This window comes from Eulemur rufifrons, chromosome 30 (assembly GCF_041146395.1).
Source record: "Eulemur rufifrons isolate Redbay chromosome 30, OSU_ERuf_1, whole genome shotgun sequence".
In the NCBI taxonomy this organism is placed as follows: Eukaryota; Metazoa; Chordata; class Mammalia; order Primates; family Lemuridae; genus Eulemur; species Eulemur rufifrons.
Window position 1 is genome coordinate 18,885,250 of NC_091012.1, and position 23,633 is coordinate 18,908,882.

Below are 23,633 nucleotides of genomic sequence, written 5' to 3' on the forward strand. Positions count from 1 at the left end.
ATGCATATACAGCACCTTGGAGGCTGGCCCTCCATCCTCACAGAGACCTGCCTCCAAACTGGAGCTTCACCTGTGCGTTTAAAAGCTTCTGGGTGGGGTGACATGTGATACCTGGTTTCTGTCGCTAGCAGACTGGACTTTGGTGGCAAAAGTGTCAGTAGCTAGATCAGCCTTAATCAGTGGGAACCCACACTTTTGGGTCCATGTATAAATTTTCTCACTGCCACCATCGCCACTTAGCTCACATCTTGCCAGCAATGCAGAGGCTGACTGATGTTAAATGCTAGTCATTTTATCTATGTTGTTGTTTTGTGCTTCTTTCATGGCAGATGCTTTCTGGTGGCATTAATTTATGCCACGGAGGTCCTTCTACTTTGTGTCCTCTTACTAATATGCCTCTACCCTAGACATCCTTGTCCCTGATATTCCAGTTGTTTTCCTTCTAGGCCCCTGACCAGACAGTCAAGCCATCTGCTGCTGTTTGTTAGTCTGTATATATTCGAACTCTGGGCCATTTCCCTTTTTACACAAAGTGGAAAACCAGCAACACTGGCCAAAGTTTGGCCCATTTGGGGAGATTTTCTTTCACCACTGTCTATCAAAGCCACGCCTGAGTCGGGCTGTGACATAGGAACAGTCAATTTTTTGGCTTGCACCTGCATATTAAGCTGACTCATCTGTAATTCAAGGTCAGGATTTTTTCTCCAGCAACTGGTCATCAACTGGTCATCAAGGATCCCCTACATGGCCATGGGTGTGATCTAAGGTAGAAGTGGGAGCGTTGCAGGCATGGAAGAGATAGGCCTCCGGCAACCTGCTTACACAGCCTATTTGCGTCCCCTGGCCCATACAGAGGCCCCCTCATTCCTCTATAAATCAGCTCTTTTTACTGGAACAGCATCCTTATCAGCATGTCGGCCCCTGGCCCTCAGCCAGTACAGAAAGTCATTTGTCGCGGCCTTCACTTGGCAGAACTGCTCCCACAGCAACGTGCTTTCTTGGGTGTCCTGGAAATCCTGGAATGGAGTGAACTGCAGGGCTACGTGGGAGAGGAGGGAGGTGGGAATCCAGTCGGCCCCACCTTCGCCCCACTCGGTCAGTCAGTCTCCTTGAGAGAGGTCTGCTCAGCACAATGCACAGTTCAAGGAGCCTTTGCAGCCACTCTGCTGCTCCATCCCACAAAGGGGCATTAAGGTCTTCCTCTGTGACCGCGGTTACCAGTTTCTCCTTGTGCTTGTGCTCCCAGCAGTTTTTACTTCATGTGAATTGATGCTAAACCGCTAGGTTTACACTGCTCACCATTTTGGCGCTCTCTTCTGGACTGTCCCTTTCTCATTTCCTCAGTTAATCCCCTCTGCCTTGACTTTAATGTCCTCTGGGACTCACAGAGCCTCCTGTGAGCAGCCCTCTTGTGTGTCTGTCTCTGTCTGTCCCTCCCCTTTCCACCATTCCCCGCAGTTCCTGTTGTGTGTGGCTCCCGTGCACGCAAGTGGTGGAGTGCGCTGTGTCTGCAGTCTGATGCATTTTTAGTTTTCACTAAAATGCATAGTTTAAACATAAAGTCTCTGGGCCACACTCCTTGTCAGAGCTCCAGGGCACAACGGCGGGGACCCGCTGAACGGTTCCAGCCTGACCTATGCCTACATGTGTTTTCCCTCAGTCACCACAGCGTTTCTGTGGGTTTGGTGGCTGGAGAGGGACCGTGTTCCTCGTGAAGGAGGTCTTACAGCCTTGCGTCCACGCTTTTCATGCAGAGCACCTTGGTGCATTTTAAGCTGTATTTCTAAGCAGTTTTCTGCCAATCTTGAGTGCTAAGATCACGTGGCAGTGTTTCCACAAATTTGTAGCTGGCAGTGGATTGTTTGAAAGCAAAGCAGACAAAAAAAAATGTTTTTGACCAATGTTATTCAAATGGTGCTTCCTTGGGCTTTTAAACACATAAATAAGAAAAATTATTGTCTGCTTTGTTCTTCTCTCTCTCTCTTTCTCTCTCTCCTTCTCTCCCTATCTCCCTCTCCCTTTCCCTCTCCCTTCTTTTCTCTCTCTCTCTCTCTCTCTCTCCCTCTCTCCCTCTCTCTTTTGCACACAGGAAGTTTGTTGGGGGACAATCCTCTGCATCAACACCTGTGGGAGAATGAAGGAAGCAGGATTGGAGAGAGGGAGAAGTTGAGCTGATGCAGTCTGAGCCAAGGCCAATCCCACACGGAGCTCAAGCTATATAACATGGCTCTGAAGAGATGTGCCCTATTGCAGCAATTTGGCCAGACATATATACCCCCACAGTGACCAGGAAAGGGGCATGACTTTGGGTGAGGTGGCTGACTTCAGCCTAAGTACGTTCCCAGAATAGGACTTGCCAGCATTCCTAGCAGCTTGGGGAATTCATCTTTTAGTTCCAAAGGGGGTAATCTGGGCAGCACAGCACTGTTTCCACTATAGTCCAGCCCTTCTGCTGCTCAGATCCATTTGCTTCATAAGTTCTGGAATAGTTATTTCAGGACTTCTTTTCTCAGAAAAACAAGACAAAGGTCCGGGACACACCACACAACTCCTGCTGCCTTAGCTTGTCTTGAGTCTGCAGCTGGTACTCATCACCTCCCTCCTCTACTACTCATTATGGACTCTTCCCCTCATCCTCTCAATTTGTACTTCTGCTTGTCCAAATGGGTTACTGGATGAGGTCCCTGGTCATCATTCCCTTCTCAGGCCATGACTGCACTTGTCCATTTATCATCAAAATTGGGCAAGAGAGTACCAAGAGATACCCAAATAGATGATCTTGGTGCCAAATATATTCTTCTCTGTCCCTTTCCTCCTGATCATCAGAGTCAGTTACTCCTGCCAAGACACCTTCAAAGTGAGACTCTTGGTCTGATGCAATATTGTGGAAGATCTCATGCCAATGGACCAAATATTCTGTCAAGATCTTGAATAGTGGTGCTTACTGAGGCTCACCAAGTGGCTGGATAGTTTCCTTGAGGAATGATGACATATCAGTGGCTAAGCTTTGGTCTCTGTTGCTGACAGTTTGGAAATTCACACATCAGTAGTTAGATCAACCTTGGTGAGTTCATGATGTTGGGACCACACATGGCCTCTGCTGTGGCTCCTCCAATTTTGCCAGAATTGGGGTGCCAAAAACAGAGGCTGGTGAGCAATCAAATGGTTAAGTCATCCAGTGTACTTTGTTGTAGTGCCTTTTCTATGGTCAATATTCTCTCCACTTACTCATTCTCTGATACTGTCCTTTCTTTATGTAGATCTGAGTTTCTGACCTATATCAATTTCCTTCTCTCTGACGAACTTCTTTGAATCTTTCTTACAAGGCAGGTCTACTGGCAACAAATACCTTCAATTTTTGTTTTTATGAGAAAGTCTTTATGTCGTCTTCATTTTTGAAAGATACTTTAATAGGGTACAGCATTCTAGCTGGTTGTTTTTTTCTCTCAACTCTAAATATTTCACTCCAGTCTCTTCTTCCTTGAATGGTTTCTGAGGCAAAGTTGGATTTAATTACTACCTTTGATCCTCTATAAGTAAAGTGTTTTCTCCCCTCTGGTTTCTTACAAGATTTTTTTTTGTATCTTTGATTTTCTGAAGTTTGAATACAATATGCCTAGTTTGCAATTATCACCCTTATTGGTACTCTTCTGAGCTTCCAGATCTGTGGTTTGGTGTCTGACATTAATTTAGGAAAATTCTCAGTCATTATTGGTTCAAAAATTTGCTTCTGTTCCTTGCTACATTCTTCTTTCTGGTATTTCAGTTACATATATGTTACACCTTTTTTTAGTTGCCCCACAGTTCTTAGATATTCTGTTCTGTTTTTTTGTTTGTTTGTTTGTTTTGGTCATTTTTCTCTTTGCTTTCCAGTTTTGGCAGTTTCTATTGCTATTCAAACTCAGAGATTTTTTTCTTCAGTCATGTCCAGTCTATCAAAGACATTCTTCGTTTCTGTTACAGTGTTTTTGATCTCTAGCATTTCCTTTTTCCTTTTGATTCTTTCTTAGAATTCTCATCTCTCCTCTTATAGTATATATTTGTTACCAAATGTTGTCTACTTTTTCTATTAAACCCCTTAGCACTGTTGTCCCCAACCAGGCCACAGAGCTCCACCCCCAACCCCCATGGAAAAACTGACTTCCATGAAACTTAGGAAGGGAGGGTGGTGGGAGGCTGCACAGGAAAACTTCATCTGTATTTACAGCCAGTCCCTATGGCTGGCATCACTGCCTGAACTCCGCACTCCTGCCCCCACCCAGCCTCCGTGGAAAATTTGTCTTCCGTGAAACTGATCCCTGTTGCCAAAAAAGTTGGGGACTCCTGCCTTAGCATATTGATCATAGCTTTAAAAAATTTCTGATCTGATAATTACAAAATTCCTGCTATATCTAAATCTGGTTCTGATGCTTGTTCGATCTCTTCAAATTGTGTTTTTTGCCCTTTATTATGCCTTGTAATTTTTTTGTAGGAAGGTGGAAATTTGAAATGGTAGACTGAGCAAAGAAAATCACCCTCATCAATGTAGGGGTGGGCATCATCCAATCTATTGAGGGCCTGAATAGAATAAAAAGGCAGAAGGGTGAATTCACTCTCCCTATTTGAACTGGGATATCCATCTTCTCTTGTCTTTGGACATCACAATTCATGGTTCTGGGACCTTCTGAGTTGGACCTGAGCTTATACCATTGTTCCCTCCATGTATATATACCTAATCACAAGACTATAAAATGCTTCCCTTCCATCCACACCTACCACTACATTACTAAAGGCCTATTTTCCACAGTTCCTCTTAACCAGCCATTTTCACATCTACTTATATGTCTTTAAAAACCTCTCCTTTTCCATATTTATTTCTGATGTGTGTCTTGTGATGGTACAACTGGCATTAGTATATAGTTTATAAGTGAACGAATGTACATCTGTGGCAGGTGAATGCTCAATTTGTTTTTTAGCTGATTGAGGTTTGGAGACCAGGATCTACACATGAAAGTTTCTGATTCAGTAGCTGATTCATTAATAATAAATGGATAATTGGGAGTATATGACTGGAGACGAGAATGAGCATTAATTCCCAGGTTGCTCTTGTGAAAAAAAAAAATCCAAAAACAATTCTTCTGTGATATTCCTGGTATCCCTAAGGAGGGAAGTATAATTTTAGGCACATACTGACAAAATCTGAATACAGTATACTTAGGTGAAAGTTATAGTTTGTTTCAGAGATGAAATTGAAGGATGCAGTAGCCATTGCTTTGACAGAATTTTTTGACTAATGCAGTGTACAGGTATTGATTTTATGATTTATCTTATCATACGGCATCTAACATATCAGTTGACTTGTGAACACAGTGTTTTGGTTTGATGGATGTTAGAAATTCATATATTTAGGTTGGTGCAAAAGTAATAGCAGTTTTGGACAGTAAAATTTAAATCATTATAACTAGGCTCAAACACATCTTTATTAATCAAAATAGGAACCATTACAATCAACACATTTTTGCCAATGAGAAATAAGTTTGTTTATTCCTGTAGTGTAAAAATATGTGCTTCCGGATTTGACAAACTCTTGGAAAGCATTTTCTCCATCCTGCTGGTTGCGGAAGTGTTTTCCCTTCAAAAAATTGTCGAGTTGCTTGAAGAAGTGGTAGTTTTTTGGCGAGAGGTCAGGTGAATGTGGCAGATGAGACAAAATTTGTAGCCCAATTCGTTCAACTTTTGAAGCGTTGGTTGTGCGATGTGAGGTCGGGCCTTGTCATGGAGGAGAACTGGGCCCTCTCTGTTGACCAATGCCGGCTGCAGGCATTGCAGTTTTAGGTGTATCTCATGGATCTGCTGAACATATTTCTCAGATGTAATGGTTTCGCTGGGATTCAGAAAGCTATAGTGGATCAGACTGGCAGCAGACCACCAAACAGTGACCATGACCTTTTTCTGATGCAATTTGACTTTGGGAAGTGCTTTGGAGCTTCTTCTTGGTCCAACCACTGAGCTGGTCATCACCAGTTGTTGGTTGTCATAAAAAATCCACTTTTCTTCGCACCTCATAATCCGATTGAGAAATGGTTCATTGTTGTGTACAATAAGAGAAGATGACACTTCATAAAGGACGATTTTTTTTTTTATTTTTGGTCAGCTCATGAGGCACCCATGTATCAAGCTTTCTCACCTTTCCAATTTGCTTCAAATGTCGAACAACCCTAGAATGGTCAACGTTGAGTTCTTCGGCAGCTTCTCGCCTAGTTGGAAGAGGATCAGCTTCAATGACTGCTCTCAATTGGCCGTTGTCAACTTCCATTGGTCGGCCACTGCTCTCCTCATCTTCAAGGCTCTGTCTCCTTTGCAAAAGTCTTGAACCACCACTGCACTGTATGTTCGTTAGCAGTTCCTGGGCCAAATGTGTTGTTCATGTTGCGAATTGTCTCTGCTGGACCCATTTTGAACTCAAATAAGAAAATTGCTCGAATTTGCTTTTTGTCTAACATCATTTCCACAGTCTAAAATAAATATAAAATAAACAGCAAGTAATAAGTTATTAGCAAAAAAAATAGAAAGCAAGAAATGTGCATTAAAATGATGTATAATATAGCCACAATTATTTAAGAATGTATTCCAATATCAAACAGCAAATTTCAACAATGCTAAAACTGCATTTACTTTTGCACCAACCTAATACAAATTCCAATTGCCTTGTTAACAGTAGAGGAAAGTGGGATGGAAGCATTACTTACAGCCGCTTTATAGGTGGGTTCAAAGAAGAGTCCACCAAAATGAATGATTTTTTTCCTTTCTTCACACAGATTTCCTCCTACAGGGCCAAGATCTTTTCCATTCAACACCTCAGTCATGTACAAAAAGACTGTGTTTGTAGAGTTCACGGATCACCTTTTCAACATTGCCAAGCCCAAGCCACCCTGGATGGGTAATGAAAACAATGTTAAATGCTAAATATGAAACTGAGTATCTTATTTCATAGCAAGGATTCCCCAGTCTTGAGGCTGAAATTAAAGAGGGCAGCTGCCAAAGAGAAATACACTGGATTTTCTCAGTCTTTTTGCTGGGCCCTCCTCCTCTGCTTGGCCTCTAGATGTTAGAGAGTCCCAGGGCTTGGTCCTGGGTTCATTTTCTTTTCTCTCTATCTTTAATCCCTAGATTATCTTATCCAGTCTCATAGCTTTAAAATACCATCTATATGCCAATAACTCTCAAATTTATATCTCCAGTTCAGACCTATCCCTAAATGCCAACTGTTTCCTTCCACTTAGATGTGACGTATGTAACAAGATGTTAACATAGTATATTTCCTGTCTTAGAATTGTTGCTGAGAATTATAGGCGACGAGTATCCCCCTATTCTAAAGAGAGGTATCAGCCCATTTATTCAGTACTTGTTCAGATAGTGGTCCAAAATTGATTCTGCAACCCTTAGCCCATGACTTCCCTCTAGACTGTATAAAAGAAGGCTAAGCACTTAGAAAAGAGTTTAGATTTTTATATTTCTCTGGAGAGCATTTTTGGTGTTATATATGTCCCCTACACCATAAGGTGAGGGAGGCCTCTCACTCATGTTAAGATACGTTGAAAATCACTTAGAAGACTAGATGTAGGACCTCTGTAACTTGAGAGACACTGACTAGTACCTGGTTTTTATCTGGAAAAACTTTCAAGGCCAGAGGCTAGGGGGAAATTCTGCTGGCATAGCAAGGAAAGTGGGCTACAGTGGAAGCTAACCTCACTGCGGCTGTTAGCTAGGAGGCCAGGAAGGTCCCATGACATGACTTGTCTTAAGAAGACTCTCTCTGAGAGGTCTTCCTGCTGGGGTTAGGTAACCCCCAAAGAAAATGTCTATGTGGATTGTACTGCCAGAGGCAAAAACTGAGATGAGAGATACAAGTGATCAGCTGGAGAAGGCATATCCCTAGCCCGGGACAGGTGCTGTGGGGTGTCTCCATATCTGGAGGGAGATGGTCTCCAAAGAACTCATGTAAGTTCCTTAAGAAAGAAAGAGCCACAATTTTGGCATGTGACACAACCAGAGAGTACTAATGCCACGTTACCCCTGCTTCTTCCAAGAAAGACTGTCATTGTGCCTCCTATTCCACCCTCACCCTCTTCCTACTTGCTCCTACTTTAGAGGGTGCAGAGGCAGTGAGTCAGGGAGGAAGATTAGGAGAAGCAGGTGGGAAAGCAGTGTCATAACTTAGCTGGAGGAGGGGGGGAATTTAAATTTCAGAGGACATCAAACGTTTTATATTAGATCGGACTGGGCTTGTTAGAATGTAAAAATGATACTGTTTGTTAATACCTGAAGGTTATTGGAAAAGATTTGGGATTAGCCAAAGTACAAGAAAGGGAGATTTCACAAAATGCAATTAAAAACAATGGTCTGGCCAGGCACAGTGGCTCAAACCTGTAATCCTAGCACTTTGGGAGGGTGAGGTGGGAGGATCACTTGAGGTCAGGAGTTCAAGACCAGCCTGAGCAACATAGTGAAACCTCATCTCTACAAAAATAATAATTAAAAAAAAATTATCTGGGCATGGTGGCATGCACCTGTAGTCCCAGCTACTGGGGAGGCTGAGACAGGAGGATCACTTGAGCTCAGGAGTTTGAGGTTGCAGTGAGCTAATGATGACACCACTACACTTTAGTCTGGGCAACAGAGCAAGACCCTGACTCAAAAACAAACAAAGAAACAAAAACAGTAGTCTAAGAAAAATAAAGCTATTTCATGTTTTCATCCCACCGTATCCAGTTCATTCAATAAACTGTTTACAGTCATCTTATACTTAATATATCCATAAAACAGAGCGGTTAATTTTCCTCTTGTTTTCTGTGTCACAGCCCAACTAACAACCACCCACTTTCATAAACCAAAATCATAGGAGTCATGTTTGACTTCTTTCTCTTTTTTTCTATCTCCAACATCCAATCTATCAGCAAGTCCTGTTGATTGATCCTCCAAAACAAGTTCCAAATCTTCTTCTTTTACTTCTTGTAAAATCCAAATTCATCCAAACTCCTGTGGCCTACATGGTCTTACATGTTATGCTCCCTGCCTAATAATAAAAAATAACTTTATTTTCCATTATTCTCCTTCTCATTCACTTTGCTTCAGCCACATTTTACTCAACTATGTCAAGCTTATTCATGCCTCAGGTCTTTTGCTTTTGTTTTATCTGCTCTGGATGCTCTTCCACTAAATCTTTGCAAATCTTGCTTCTTTTCATTAGTCAGATCTCTGCTTAAATGGCACCTCCTCAGAGAGGGCCTTCCTGACCACTATATTTAAAGTATCCCCTACCTCCTGCGTCATCATTTTCTAGCACAGCACCATCTTTTATAGCATTTATAGCAACTTGAAATTTTCTTATTTATTTATGTGCTTAATGTCTCTAGAATGTGATCTCCATGATCTGTGTTGCTTGCTATGGTATTTCCAGTGCATAGGACAGTTCTTAGATTATAGTAAGAACTCAGATAGGAACTCAAATATTAGTTAATGAATGCATTCATTGAATGAATTGCCATAAATCTTTCCTTAGAACAACCATGAGGCTGAGCTGGTGTTGGCAGCAAGCATATACAACTTTTTATCAGTAATCACAGGGGCATGCTTCTCTTTTACCTTCACTTTTGTAACAATAGGTTTTCTGGAGTACTATCCTCCAAGTGACCTTTGGGGGACATCTCATTCTTGCAGGTCTACTGGGTCCTACCATCCAGGCTGAGGTTCATGACACAGTGGTCATAACACTTAAGAACATGGCTTCTCATCCTGTCAGTCTTCATGCTATTGGTGTATCCTACTGGAAAGCATCTGAGGGTGAGTCAAGTTCCCTTCTGTTGTCCTGTTATCCTAGGGAATAGAACAGTGAGATGTGTGTGCTTGGTGATGGTGGCACATCTGGTATTGGATCCATTATCTTAAATATAAACTTACTGAAAGATAATAATAATGATAACAATAATAATGACTAAGGTTCAAGGTCATACAACTAGTAAGTAGTGGGATCAGGACTCATACCTAGTCCCCTCTAACTCCAGAACTTGTTCTCTGAATCACTGTGCTACAGTGTGAGGATTCATGTAAATAATGTTTAATTTCACTCATGTAACTGAAAAGTTTCATGGTGTCCATCAAAGTATGGCTGGATCCAAGGATTTAAGTGATGCCCTCAGCATTGATAGAGTAGGTCAAATAAAATACATTATTAAAATTATTTCACCTGTTTCTTTTTGCTTTTATTACGTGACTACTAGAAAATTTGAAATTATACATGAGGCTCACATTATATTTTTATTGGACAGCATTCATCTGTACACTTCCAGTGAAATGTTGTTTGGCATATATTGAGGCCGCTGCTTCTGATAGAGTGGCTCATCTCAGATTTGGCTAGCCAAGTTCTTCTGCCCAAGGAAAACCCAGCCCATTCCTGGAAAACCTCCAACAACCCACCCACCGCCTTAGTCTTAGGAAAAAGGGTGTTCTTTTCCTAATGAAATATTTCAAACAAAGAAAGGTACAGGATATAATATAGCAATCAAACATGAACCTATCACTTCACTTTGTCAAATCTTACCAATTTGTCATTTTTGCTTAATTTATTTTAAGAAATTAAACAATATACATACAGTTGAAGCTCCTTCTGTACCCCTCCACGATCACCTCCCTCCCTATCAAAAAGTATTGACTATCCAGAATTTGATACTAACCCACAGTCACACAGACACCCTAACCACATACTCCATCCTAAGTTCCAATACTATTCCCCACTTAAAAGAACCAGGGCTTCTTGGAGAAATGGCTAATTCTAGTTCTGAGACAGGGAAATTATAAGATGATCTGGAAAAAAAAACTGTTGAGTTAGAAAATGAGAAAGTGTTCCATGAGTGATTGAGGACAAGGCAGAAGGACATGGTAACTTGTACAAAAGGCTCTCATTGGCCAATTTCAGAACAATTGAGCACTGAAAAAATAATGATCACATTTTTAAAGAAATGTTGTTGTATTATAGAGATACATATTGAAATAAATGATTGGCGAATGGTTAATGTGAAATTGGACATTTGTAAAGTGCGAAAATAACATCCCAGAGATTTTTTCTGATTGAAGGTGGAAAATGTTAACTTTACAATGGAGGTATCAGGCTAATCCAGACGTCAATTTTAGTGTCACTAACGATGGGATGGCCAGATATTATCTACCCCTAATATGGCACAATATGAGGTACTCAGCATCACCTTTGACATATTTCAGCCAAAAAATTGTTTAACTTGAATCTAATAAGGACTTAGGTCTAAATTCCAGTTTCTGGGATGTATAGAGGATAGAGGAACAAGCTACATGACCCCACAAGGAAGCAATCATTCAAATAAATAATGTGGGATATTCTATGGGACTAAAAGCCAAATTTCTTTCAGCAAATGAATGTCATAAAAAAGGGACTACTCCAGACTAAAAGAGATTGTGGGCCTAAACAACTAGATGTAATGTGCAGTCCCAGGTTGGACTCTGGTTTGGACAAATTAGCTATAAAGGATGCCTTTCAGACAATTAAGAAAATTTGAATATTGTACTGATATTAGGTGATATTAAGAAATTGTTAATTTTATTAGGTGTGCTAGCATCATTTTGTTTATGTAGTAAAATATTTTTATTTTTTAAAGATGAGTTTTGAAGTATATAGGAGTACACTATCGTAAGTTTGTAATGCACATTAAAACATATCATCAAAAAAAAATTGAAATTTTTACAATCCCAGGAATAATTTTCTAACATACATATAACAAAAAATGTTACATCCCTCAGACTAATTGGGGCTGGTAAAAAAAAGAGAAAAAAATGTGAAATTCTTTATATTAAGCACACAAAAAAGAATATACAAATATATCTATCTTTTAAGATTCATCCCAAATCCCACCTCCTTCATCAAGCATTACTGAAGAGTAGGAGGCTTGTTTACTATTTTTTTTACCTACTGGACTGTTTGCTCCATGAGCATAGGGACTTCTGCCTTCATCTTTATATTTATTTTCAGCTTGTAGCTGAACCTGGTAAAGAATAAGAATGCAGTAAATATTTGTTGAATAAATGGGTGAATGTTTCTGCATTGTATTATAATTATACCTTTGTAAGTCTGTGTGCCCTATCAAATATAGTGTTGGCACTCCAGGGAAAAATCAAGTTTAAAAAAAGCTTTTTAAATCTCTGTATCATACCCCTCCTTGACCCTCACCAGTGCCTATCAAAGAGTCTGTGACGAAGTTCATACCCAATGCATATTTGTCATTGAATTGACTTGAATTAGACAAAAAGATGCAATAATGGAGGCAATGTTATTCATTAACAGAATCTGGAGATCTCAACAAGAACTTAGTTTTTGTCACTCATACTAGGATAAGTGGTGTTGAGCTCCTCAGGAATATATGAGGCTTCTTCCCATTTATAGCTTCTGCTTGTTAGTCTTTCAAATTAAGATGCAGAGAGTCTGTTTCTTATATAGAATCTATTGATGACAATAAACTTGATATGTTTCTTTAAGTAGATGATAGGCATAGAAAGTACAATTTTATCCTTTCTCGCTTTAGGAGCTGAATATGATGACCACACCAGCCAAAGGGAGAAAGAAGATGACAAAGTCTTTCCTGGTGGGAGCCATACCTATGTCTGGCAGGTCCTGAAAGAAAATGGTCCAATGGCTTCTGACCCGCCATGTCTCACTTACTCATATCTGTCTCATGTGGACCTGGTGAAAGACCTGAATTCAGGCCTCATTGGAGCCCTTCTGGTATGTAGAGAAGGTAAGTGTAAGAAAGAGTAGGATTGAAATAAGCAGAGAAGTACAAACAACTGTATATATCCATAATAGTTAGAATTTGTATTCTTTCATCTTAAAGACGATTCTTTCCCCTAGCAATATGCTCATGGAAAGAGAATAATCCAGTTTCTGAAGCAAGCAGATATCCATTCTATATAACCACAACAAACTCTAAGCTGGGATCAAGAGCAGCTAAGTTCCAGAATTAGGACTCTCTTCTCAAAGCATTGCTATTTTCCACTTCAGATCCATAGGCTGTCTCAGTTGTGATTTCCACTATCCTCTGCCTTTTGCAAATTTTGAGCTAGGTTCCTTGAAAACTCCATGGAGGTGAACACATGCAAGTGTGTGATCACTAGTACATAGATTGGTTCAGGTGATTAGTTTGTCATCTGTAAGCCAAAAGTATGTACAAATCTGAGGAAAGTAAGCATGTATTTATATTATTTATAACTTATTCTAAAATATTCTTAATTTTAATCAAACCTGTTTTTAATTTATAGCTTAATAGCATAAACTAAATTAGGGAAGTAAATTTTGCATGATTTCTTTTTAACCCTATCTTTTATGGTGAAATTGGCTTCAATGGACCTTTTTCTCATTCCATTTATCTATTACTGCATAACTCCACACTTTAGTGACTTAAAACAACAATCATTTATTATCTCTCCTGGGTTTTTTGGGTCTCATGGAATTTGGAAGTGTCTTGACTTGGCAGTCTGTTTCAGGATGTCTCATGACGTTGTAGTCAAACAGTGGTCAGAGCTGAGATGATCCCAAAGGTGACTTTATTCACATGTCTGGCACCTGGGCTTGAAAGACTCGAATAGCTGGGGCTCTCAACCACATGGTTTCTCCAGCATGGGTGCTGCAGGTATCACCTTTTCTAATTGAACCTCAGAAATCACACAGCATTCATTCTTTCTGTTAGAATGCATCACAGGGCCAGTCTATAGAGGGGACTCCACATTTTGATGGGGAATAGGCAAAGAATGTTTGAACATGAACCATCATACCCTTTCTGAATGATGACAATGAATGTGATTTTTAAAAAAGGAGGGGGAGGTGGAAAAGACCGGAAGGGTTTGTAGTTTGGAATAGTTTCATTTGGAAGTATGATCTCTCATATACTGAGTACAGTTTCATAGCCACAATTAATGACAAAGGACATTTGTTCTTACCCTCAAGTAGTTGATGAAGAAATGTCTCCTCCTAGTGGCAATTTCCTATGATGGGCTTTTATTTTATTTTATTTTTTATATTTTATTATTTTTATTTCAGAATATTATGGGGGTGCAAATGCTTTGGTTACCTATATTGCCTTTGCACCGCCCGAGTCAGAGCTACAAGCGTGCCAAACCCCTAGACATCGTGCACCACACCCCTTAGGTGTGAATTTACCCAACCCCTCCACCCCCCTCCCACCTGCCTGATGCCCTGTGAATGTTACTTCCATATGTGCACATTAGTGTTGATCAATTAGTACCAATTTAATGGTGAGTACATGTGGTGCTTGTCTTTCCACTCTTGTGATACTTCACTTAGAAGAACGAGCTCCAGCTCCATCCAGGATAATACAAGAGGTGCTAGATCACCATTTTTCTTAATGGCTGAGTAGTATTCCATGGTATACATATACCACATTTTATTACTCCACTGGGATTTTAAATAGAAGATAAATGCTCTCACTTCTTTTTCAGGGAGTCTGGCCAAGGAAAGGACACAGACCTTGCCCGAATTTGTACTTCTTTTTGCTGTATTTGATGAAGGTTAGTGAGCTTCAATCTGAATTTTGGACTCCTGAAAGGAATCCTCTGCTAATGTTCACAGGAGGTAACTATAGAAAGATCTAAACTATTCAGAAATTAAGGATATGGGGTTGAAAATGAATTTCCGGCCCCCAAAAATGTAACCTAAGTTCCATTGGAAGCTATGAGGTAAGAAGACAGAGAAGTTGGTAGCAGGTTGGCCTCATTCCCCTCATTGAATCCATGAACAAAGACTTTTGGCTGTACTTTCTAAATACTTTCTCTTATCTTTATGTCTTACTAAGTATGCAACCTTTGGCAAGTTACTTAACCTCTCTGTGTCTCAGTCTCCTCAAATCTAAAATTGAAATAATACTACTTTCTTCATAGGATTGTTGTGAGGATTAAGTGATTTCACTTAAGTAGCTTAGTACTTCTGCCTCCTCCTCCTATATAATCATATATAATCAATAATGATAACATCATAACTGTCTTCTCTTCCGTCTTATCCATCTACACTTCCATCTTCTTAATTGAGGCCCCCATTATGTCTTTCCTGACTAGTCTCCTTTTCCGTTAAGTCTGACTGACTTCAGCTCTCCCTCTCCTTAATGCACACTACTTAATTTCTTCTCTCAGGATGACCTCCAGCCCGTGTTATATGCTTGCTTTATATATTTCCACAGCACCTTGACCTTACTCCTTATCACACTATGTCATTTATCATCTACTCTATTTATTTAATGTTTATCATCTTTGACCACATATCCTTTTCCCTTCAAGCAAAGTGAAGTTCCTTCTCCTCTCTGCTCCTATAACATCCTGTTCTTATCTTTATTCTATCACTCTTCACTCTTTATTACAATTGTCAGCTTATCTGTCTATTCAAGCTAGAGTGTAAGCACCTTGAAGACAGAGGCTGTGTCTTCTTCTCCATAATTACTGTCTACACTCAGTAGTGCTCAGTAAATGTGTTTGAATGAATGAATGGGTAAATGAATTTATAAGAATTTTCTAAATGCTGGGTTTCAGAAAATTTTAGCATTAGCTGTCAGTCCATCACACAAAGGGGCAACTTCAAGAAGCCACTGTCCATTAGTATCTCTAGCACTTTAGCTCTTATTAACTTCAGAGAGGAGGCTGGGAAGTTTTCAGGTTCCTGGAGTTTCCTAACTACCAGCATAGATGAAGCAATCATGACAGAGACGGGGACTGACAAACAGCCCTATGGGTGATTTCCATATGCTTTCTTTTAAATAAATTTCCTAATAAATAGAATTAAATCTTCATGGCTCAAATGAACCAATATTCTCCCTTCTACTAGTTATCATTTGTCATTATCCCTTCCTATCTATTTCCATGGACAAATATAGGGAGAGATAATCAGTTTGAGCAAGAAATGTCTGCCTTTTAGTAATTGTCTTTTCTCTCCCTCTCACTGACTTTGAGAAGATAGGTCATCTGTGCCTACTTTGCTGACAAAAGTGCTTACAGTTTGAGCAATCTTTGCCCTAAGGGAGGAAGGGAAAGAGAAAGGGAGGGTCATTCATGAGACAGATGATTAGCTGGCTCTATCTTTGCCTCCTCTCTCATCAGGGAAAAGTTGGCACTCTGAAACAAAGGATCCTTTGATGCAAGATACAGATACTGCATCCGCTGGGGCCTGGCCTAAAATGCACACAGTCAATGGCTATATAAACAGATCTCTGCCAGGTATGTACACACCTGCTCAGCAATCCTCAGGGTTTTCTGAATTCAGCACCAGAGCTCTCTTCTTTAGTTCTCAAGCAGCTCTGCATCCCAGAGGAAACTCCACTGAATTCTGGCTGCTGGAGATCTTAAAAAATAGTGGCTGATTTCTCTTTCATTCACCTGAAAATGAAGGCCTGCCCATATACATAGAGCTCACAGTCAGATTTCTCTTTCCTTTTGCTTAAATATAAGCGGGCAACCAAGGATTAACCGACATTTAAGAAGAGCCTGATATATACAAGGGATAAGCAAAGATAAACAAAGAAAATAATAATCACAGAAGAAAATAGATAATTCTCAGAACAGAACTTGTCAAAAGCTTTAATTAGTATTTTCATAAACATTCAAGAAGATACTGCATTAATAAAGTAACAAAGGATTCCATGAAAAATAAACAATCAGAGCAAGAACATCCTCATAAAAATTAGAAATATGATTGTCGAAATACAAACTCAATAGGAGGTAGGAAGAATCCAGAAAATCTCCTGCAAAGTTAAAGCAAAAAAGGAAAAGAGATTGAGAATACAATTGACCCTTGAACAGTGTGGAGGTTAGGAATGCTGAACCCCTGCACAGTAAAAAAGTCTGTGTATAACTTTGACTGCCCCAAAACTCAACTACTGATAGCCTACTGTTGACTGGGAGCCTTACTGATAACATAAATAGTTGAGTAATGCATATTTTATATGTTATATGTATTATATATTGTATTCTTATAATAAATTAAGCTAGAGAAAATAAAATGTTATTAAGAAAATCATAAGGAAGAGAAAATACATTTATGGTACTGTACTGTATTTGTCAATACCGTGAGTTTATGTCATCTATTTATAAGATGAATCATCTGTCTAAAATTGAGGACACCTGCAACTGCAGACCTTAATCTATGGTAGGTATCAATCAATTCAACTTTTTCTTGTAATGTCATGACTTTGCTTTACTTCTTGGGTGCAACTCCAGCATCACTAGTGGCACTTCATATGGGTTATTCAAGGCTCATGGTATTGCACAAAACACAATCAAAAATATGCAAGAACTGTAAGAGATCACTTTTTGCTGTGATACTCAATTTAATGGAGAGATGAAATGCTCATGCAGAGATGATTAGCATCACATGGCATTTTAAGTGGAGGCATGCAACACTTGAGCTCACTGCAATAGCAATAGCAGGTGGCTACAAAATTATTACAGTAGTATAGTATATACTATAGTATATGTTATGCACTTATAACTTAATACTGTATCTTTACATTTGTTTACATTTCTCTCAACTGGGAATGGCACCATCTACAGTCTGTAAAGGTTTTTGTGCTTGAGTTTTGATACATTTTAACCTTTATAATAGATTTGTGTATATTTTATGATAGTATGTGATAAAATAGCCTAGTATCTACATATAGAGTTTGCATTAATGAAATACCTTTTTCTTAATTTTTTCAATATTTCTAGACTACCCAGTTTGTCTGAGTTTTTTCAAATTGTTGCAAATCTCCAAGATTTTTTCCAATAAATATATATTTATTGGAAAAAATCTGAATATAAGTGGACCCACGCAATTCAAATCTGTGTTGTTCAAGGGTGAACTATATGTTTTAAGACAGATTTAAAAATCAAAGAAACAGTAGAAGAAAATGTTAACAATTAAAAGATATAAGTATTCATATTAAAATTGCCCTTCTGGAGCTTGCAAATACCTGAACACATGGAGGTTCCTAGAGGGTGATGCACCCAGAGAGGTCATGGAAGCCCTGAACCCCTTCCCACATACTTCTCCCTATGCATCTTTTCCATTTAGTGTTCATCAAAAAAGGTTGCTGACCCCTAAATTATAGGGACACTGTGTTCTACTGGACAAAGCTTGAGGAGAGGGGCTGTGGATTCTATTGTCTTCTTTCTAGCCCTCCATTTCCAGATGTGTAATTTAAATAGTGTATGATGGGTGGACCAAGATGGCAGAATAGGACTCTTCAAAAATCACCTCCCCTTAGAAACATCAAATTGAACTATCCATGCATGAAATTACCTTCACAAGAACTAAGAAAACCTGAACACACTAGTGAGACTGTGAAGCCCTTTTGGACCATGAAGGTGAGTTAAAACTATAGTTGGATGGTAAGGGGATTGGTTCTTTGTGACTGAGGTCCTTCCCCTCAAGCCATTATAGTACCAAATATGGGAAATCCCCCTGGATTCATGATTTCTACACTTGGAAAACATGATCTAGAGGCAAACATTTGGCTTCACCACCATACCAGGTCCCACCACAGGAAATACACTTCTGCATCAGTCCATAAGGAGGACTACAAGTAGCAACTGGGTTGAACCACTCAAGGCCAGCTACAGACAAAGAGAGGGGTGGGACTAGTGGCTGCCAACATGTGGAACTTGGTGGTGGCCCATTTCTGCCAGAGGAGATGCTGCACCAAGGAGGCTGTTTATGGGCACCATGCTGTGGGAAGCATGGTTCACAGATCCTCCAGATTTGAGGGCCTGGCTGGCTCTCCCACATGGCCTGTGTGCCATCTGTGGATCTCCCACAGGCCCATCCAAGTTGGACACTGCATTAGCAGCAGAACCAGCATGAGACTTACATCTAACCTGTGCTTAGGGTGCCCTCTTGTGCTGAAATGGAATACAACAGCCAGTCCACTCAATTTCTAAAGAAGCCCACTGAAGTAGAACAATCACAAACAAAGTCAGCCTGCAAAGACTGGGAAAAATACCCAATTCTTCAATGTGTAGTCAGAGATGCACATCTACAAAGAATAATAATATCCTAGGATAGATGACCTCACCAAATGAACAAAACAAGGTACCAGTAACTAATCCTAAAGACATGCAGATGAATGATCTGGCAGAAAAAGAATGCAAAATAGCTGTTTTAAGAAAACTCAGTGAACTTCAAGAAAACACAGAGAAACAATTCAGACATTTATCAGAGAAATTTAACAGAGAAATTGAAATATAAAAAATTAAACAGAAATCCTGGAACTGAAAAGGATAATAAACAAAATGAAAAATGCATCAGCAGCAGAGGTGATCAAGCAGAAGAAAGAATCAGCAAGCTTGAAGACAGTTTATACAAAAATATACAGTCAGAGAAGAAAAAAGAAACAATGAGACATAATGAAGAAAACTTACAGGATATATGGGGCACCATCTAAAGAGTAAATCTCTATGTCGTTGACATTCAAGAGGGGCTAGAGAATGCTTATTCAGAGCTTTATTTCTATAATAGCAGAACGCTTTCCAAATCTGGAGAAGATACAAATATCCAGATACAGGAAGGTCAAAGATCACCAATCAGATTCAACCTAAAAGACAACCTCAAAACATATAATCAAGCTCTCAAAGGTTAAAGACAAAGAGAGGATCCTGAAACAGGCAAGAGAAAAGAAGCAAATAATATATAAGGGAATTCTAACATGCCTGGCAACAGACTTCTCAGCAGAAACCCTACAGACCAGGAGAGAGTAGGATAATATATTCAAAGTGCTGAAGGGAGAAAAAAAATATCTTTCAATCAAGAATACTGTGCCCAGCAATGCTATTCTTCAAAAATGAAGGAGAGATAAAGACATTCCCAGACAAACAAAAGCTGAGGGAATTCATTACAACCAGACTTGTTTTACTGGAAATGCTAAAGGGAGTTCTTCAATTGAAAGAAAAAGATCCTATTGAGTAACACAAAAACATCCAAAGGTATAAAACCAACAGGTAAAAGTAAGTATCCAGACAAAGTCAGAATACTCCAACATCATAATTGTGGGACATAACCTTCTTATATCTTTAGTAGGAAGATTAAAAGACAAAAGTGAATAAAAATAATAAAAAGCTACAATAATTTGTAAAAGGATAAGCAATATAAAAAATATAAATCATGACATAAAACATAAAATGTGGAAGAGTAATGGAGTTAAAGCAGAACTTTTTTTTTTCTTTTTCTTGTGATCAAAATTAAGTTGTTATTAGCTCAGAATAACCTGTTGTAACCATAAGATGTTTTGGGTAAGCCTCATGGTAACCACAAAGCAAAACCTTTAATAGATACACTAAAAATAAAAAAACAAACAAACAAGGAATAAAAGCATACTGATAGAGAAAATCACTTAACCATAAAGCAAGACAGTAAGAGTGGAAGAAACAAAGGATCTATAAAAATAACTATAAAACAAGTAAAAATATGGCAGTACTAAGTTATTACCTATCAATAATTAACTTGAATATAAATGCATTAAATTCTCCAACTAAAAAATAGAGAGTAGCTGTATGGATAAAATAACAAGTTCAAACTATGTGTTTCCTAACAGGTATTCTTTCACCTGTAAGGACAAACATAGACTGAAAGTGAGTGGATGAAAAAAGATATTCTATGCAAATGGAACCCAAGAGAAAGTAGCAGTAGCTATACTTATATCTGATAAAATATACTTTAAGTCAAAAACTATAACAAGAAACAAAAGAGGCCATTATATAATGATGAAGAAGTTGATACAACAAGAGGACATAACAATCATATATATATTATATATATATATATATACACACACACACACACACATACCCCAAACATTGAGACTCCTAAATATATAAAGCAAACATTAATATATCTAAAGGGAGATATAGGAAGCAATAAAATATTAGTAGGGACTTCAATATCTCCCTTTCACCAATGGACAGATCATCCAGACAGAAAATAACAAAGAAACATCAGATATGAACTGCACTTCAGACATTTACAGAACATTCCACCCAAAAGCTGCAGAATTCACATTCTTCTCAACTGTGCATGGACCATTCTCTAGGATAAATCATATGTTAGGTGACAGAACAAGTCTTAAATAATTCAGAAAAACTGAAGTATCTTTTTTGACAACCATGGAATAAAACTAGAAATCAACAATAGGAGGAACTTTGGAAGCTGTACAAATACGTGGAAATTAAACAACATACTCTTAAACAACCAATGGGTCAGTGAAGAAATTTAAAAATTTCTTGAGGCAAATGAAAATAGAAACACAACATACCAAAACTTATGGGATATAACAAAAGCAGTCCTTAGAGAAAAGTTTATAGCAAAAAAAGCTTGTATCACAAAAAAGGAGAAAGAACTTAAATAAACAACCTAATGATGCATTTCATAGAACTAGAAAAACAAGAACAAACCAAACCTAAAATTAGCATAAGGAAAGAAATAATAAAGATCAGAGCAAAAATAATTAAAATAGAGAATGAAAAAATACAAAAGACCAAATAATGAAGTTATTATTATATCAGATAAAAAGACTTTAAATCAACAACAGTAAAAAAAGACAAAGATTGTCATTATATAATGATAATGGTATCAATTCAACAAGAAGATATAGTAATCACACACACACACACATATATACCTAACACTGGAGCCCCTAGATTTATAAAACAAACACTACTAGACCCAATAGAATAAATAAACAGCAACACAATAATTGTAGGAAACTTCAACACTCCTCATACAGTGTTGGTGGGAATGAAAATTAGTACATACACTATGGAAAAGAGCATGGAGATTCCTCAGAAAACTACAAATAGAACTACCACATGATCCAGCAATCCCACTACTGGGTATATATATCCAAAGGAAATGAAATCGGTATGTCCAAGAGGTATCTGCACTCCTTTGTTTGTTGCAGCACTACTCACAATAGCCAAGATATAGAATCAACCTAAATGTCCATCAATGGATGAATGGATAAAAAAAAAAAGGAATACTATTCATCCATAAAAAAAGATGAAATCCTGTCATTTGAGACAGGGATGAGCTTGAAAGACATTATATTAAGTGAAATAAGGCAGACAGAGAAAGATAAATGCTGCATGATTTCATTCATAAGTGGAATCTAAAAAATTTGACCTCATAGAAGTTGAGAATAGAATAGTGGTTACCAGAGACTGGGGAGAATGGGGGTGGGAGGTGATGGGGAGAGGGTGGTCAATGGGTACAATGTTACATTTAGATGGGAAGAATAAGTTCTGGTGCTCTATTGCACATCAGGGTGACTGTAGTTGACAATAATGCATAGCATATCTCAAATAGCTAGAAGAGAGGATTTTGAATGTTCTCACAACAAAGAAATGATAAATGTTTAAGGTGATGGATATGCTAGTTACCCTGATTTGGTAATTAAACAGTATATACATGTATTGAAACATCGTATTTTACCCCATAACTATGTACAATTATTATGTGTCAATAAAAAGTTTTAAAAAATAAAATTGCCCATCAGGATAAACAAAGAAGACACCCACCCCCCATTTATCATTGTGGCATTGCAGAGCACATTGAGAAGATACTTAAAGCTTCTCCTTGGAGAAACAGGTCAGAATGCAAAAGAATTGGAATTAGAATTACAATATAATGGAGCAAAAGATCTTAAAAGATCTAAGGGAAAAGTTATTTTGAACCTAGAATGTATAATCAGTTTTATGGGATGAAAAAAGACATTTTCAGAAATGGAAGGCCTTAGAAGCCACAGTAAAAGTAGAGAGTAATTTAAAGAGGAATTTGGGAGCTTCTTCAACCCAAGAAAATAATGAAGGAAGAGGAGGGATATTTTCTTTTTTAATTCTTTTCTGTATTTTCCAATAATTCCATAATGAATATGCATAATTTTAGAATTACAAAAGAAATTAAATTTAAAAACGTGCAAGTCCCTGCTCTCATGTAGTCTGTATCATGTAGCTTATAGTAGAGAGAGATAGCAATCAAATAATCATAATAATAAATGCAAATTTACAAGCTGAGCATTGTTCTGAAGGAAAACTACATAATTCTAAGTGAACATATAATAAAGCAGTCTGACCTAAACTGGGGAATCAGAGGAGGCTTCCCTGAGGACATGCCAACTTGAACTGAACTTTGAAACAGGATCAAGAATAGGGAAATGAGACAATGTGAGATGAGATTGGAGAGATACCAGGAATTAAACCAATTAGGGCCTTCTAGTCCTTAGTAGAGAGTTTGGACTTTATTCTATGTGGAATGACAGCCACTGAAGGGTTTTAGGTTAGAGGATCTGAATTGTAAAAATATTACATCAGTTTCCTTATGGGTGAAAAGGTTAGAGGAGAATATGACCAAATGTGGAGAGACTTGTAAAGAAGCTATATCAGTGGTTCAGATAAGAGATAATGGTATCTTGGATTAAGATGACAGTAGTAGTAATAATGGTGGAGAAAAATAGATATATTTGAAAGTTTTAAGAACCAAAATAGGAGAGAGCTGTGCCCTCATAGTTGACAGTGTGGGATCAGAATATATGGCTGCTTGGGTTCAA

General features: G+C 38.4%; 1 protein-coding gene across 4 annotated transcripts in view; it reads left to right on the forward strand.

Annotated features, from left to right (window-relative positions):
- The window catches only part of F8 (coagulation factor VIII), a 131,666-nt gene that overhangs the window by 12,312 nt on the left and 95,721 nt on the right, over positions 1-23,633 (forward strand). For all 4 annotated transcript variants that reach the window (XM_069463242.1, XM_069463243.1, XM_069463245.1 and 1 more), the window contains exons 2-6: positions 6,798-6,919; positions 9,700-9,822; positions 12,588-12,800; positions 14,518-14,586; positions 16,162-16,278. In XM_069463242.1, coding sequence (XP_069319343.1) covers positions 6,798-6,919; positions 9,700-9,822; positions 12,588-12,800; positions 14,518-14,586; positions 16,162-16,278 — 644 coding nt within the window. The remainder of the gene's footprint in view (positions 1-6,797; positions 6,920-9,699; positions 9,823-12,587; positions 12,801-14,517; positions 14,587-16,161; positions 16,279-23,633) is intronic.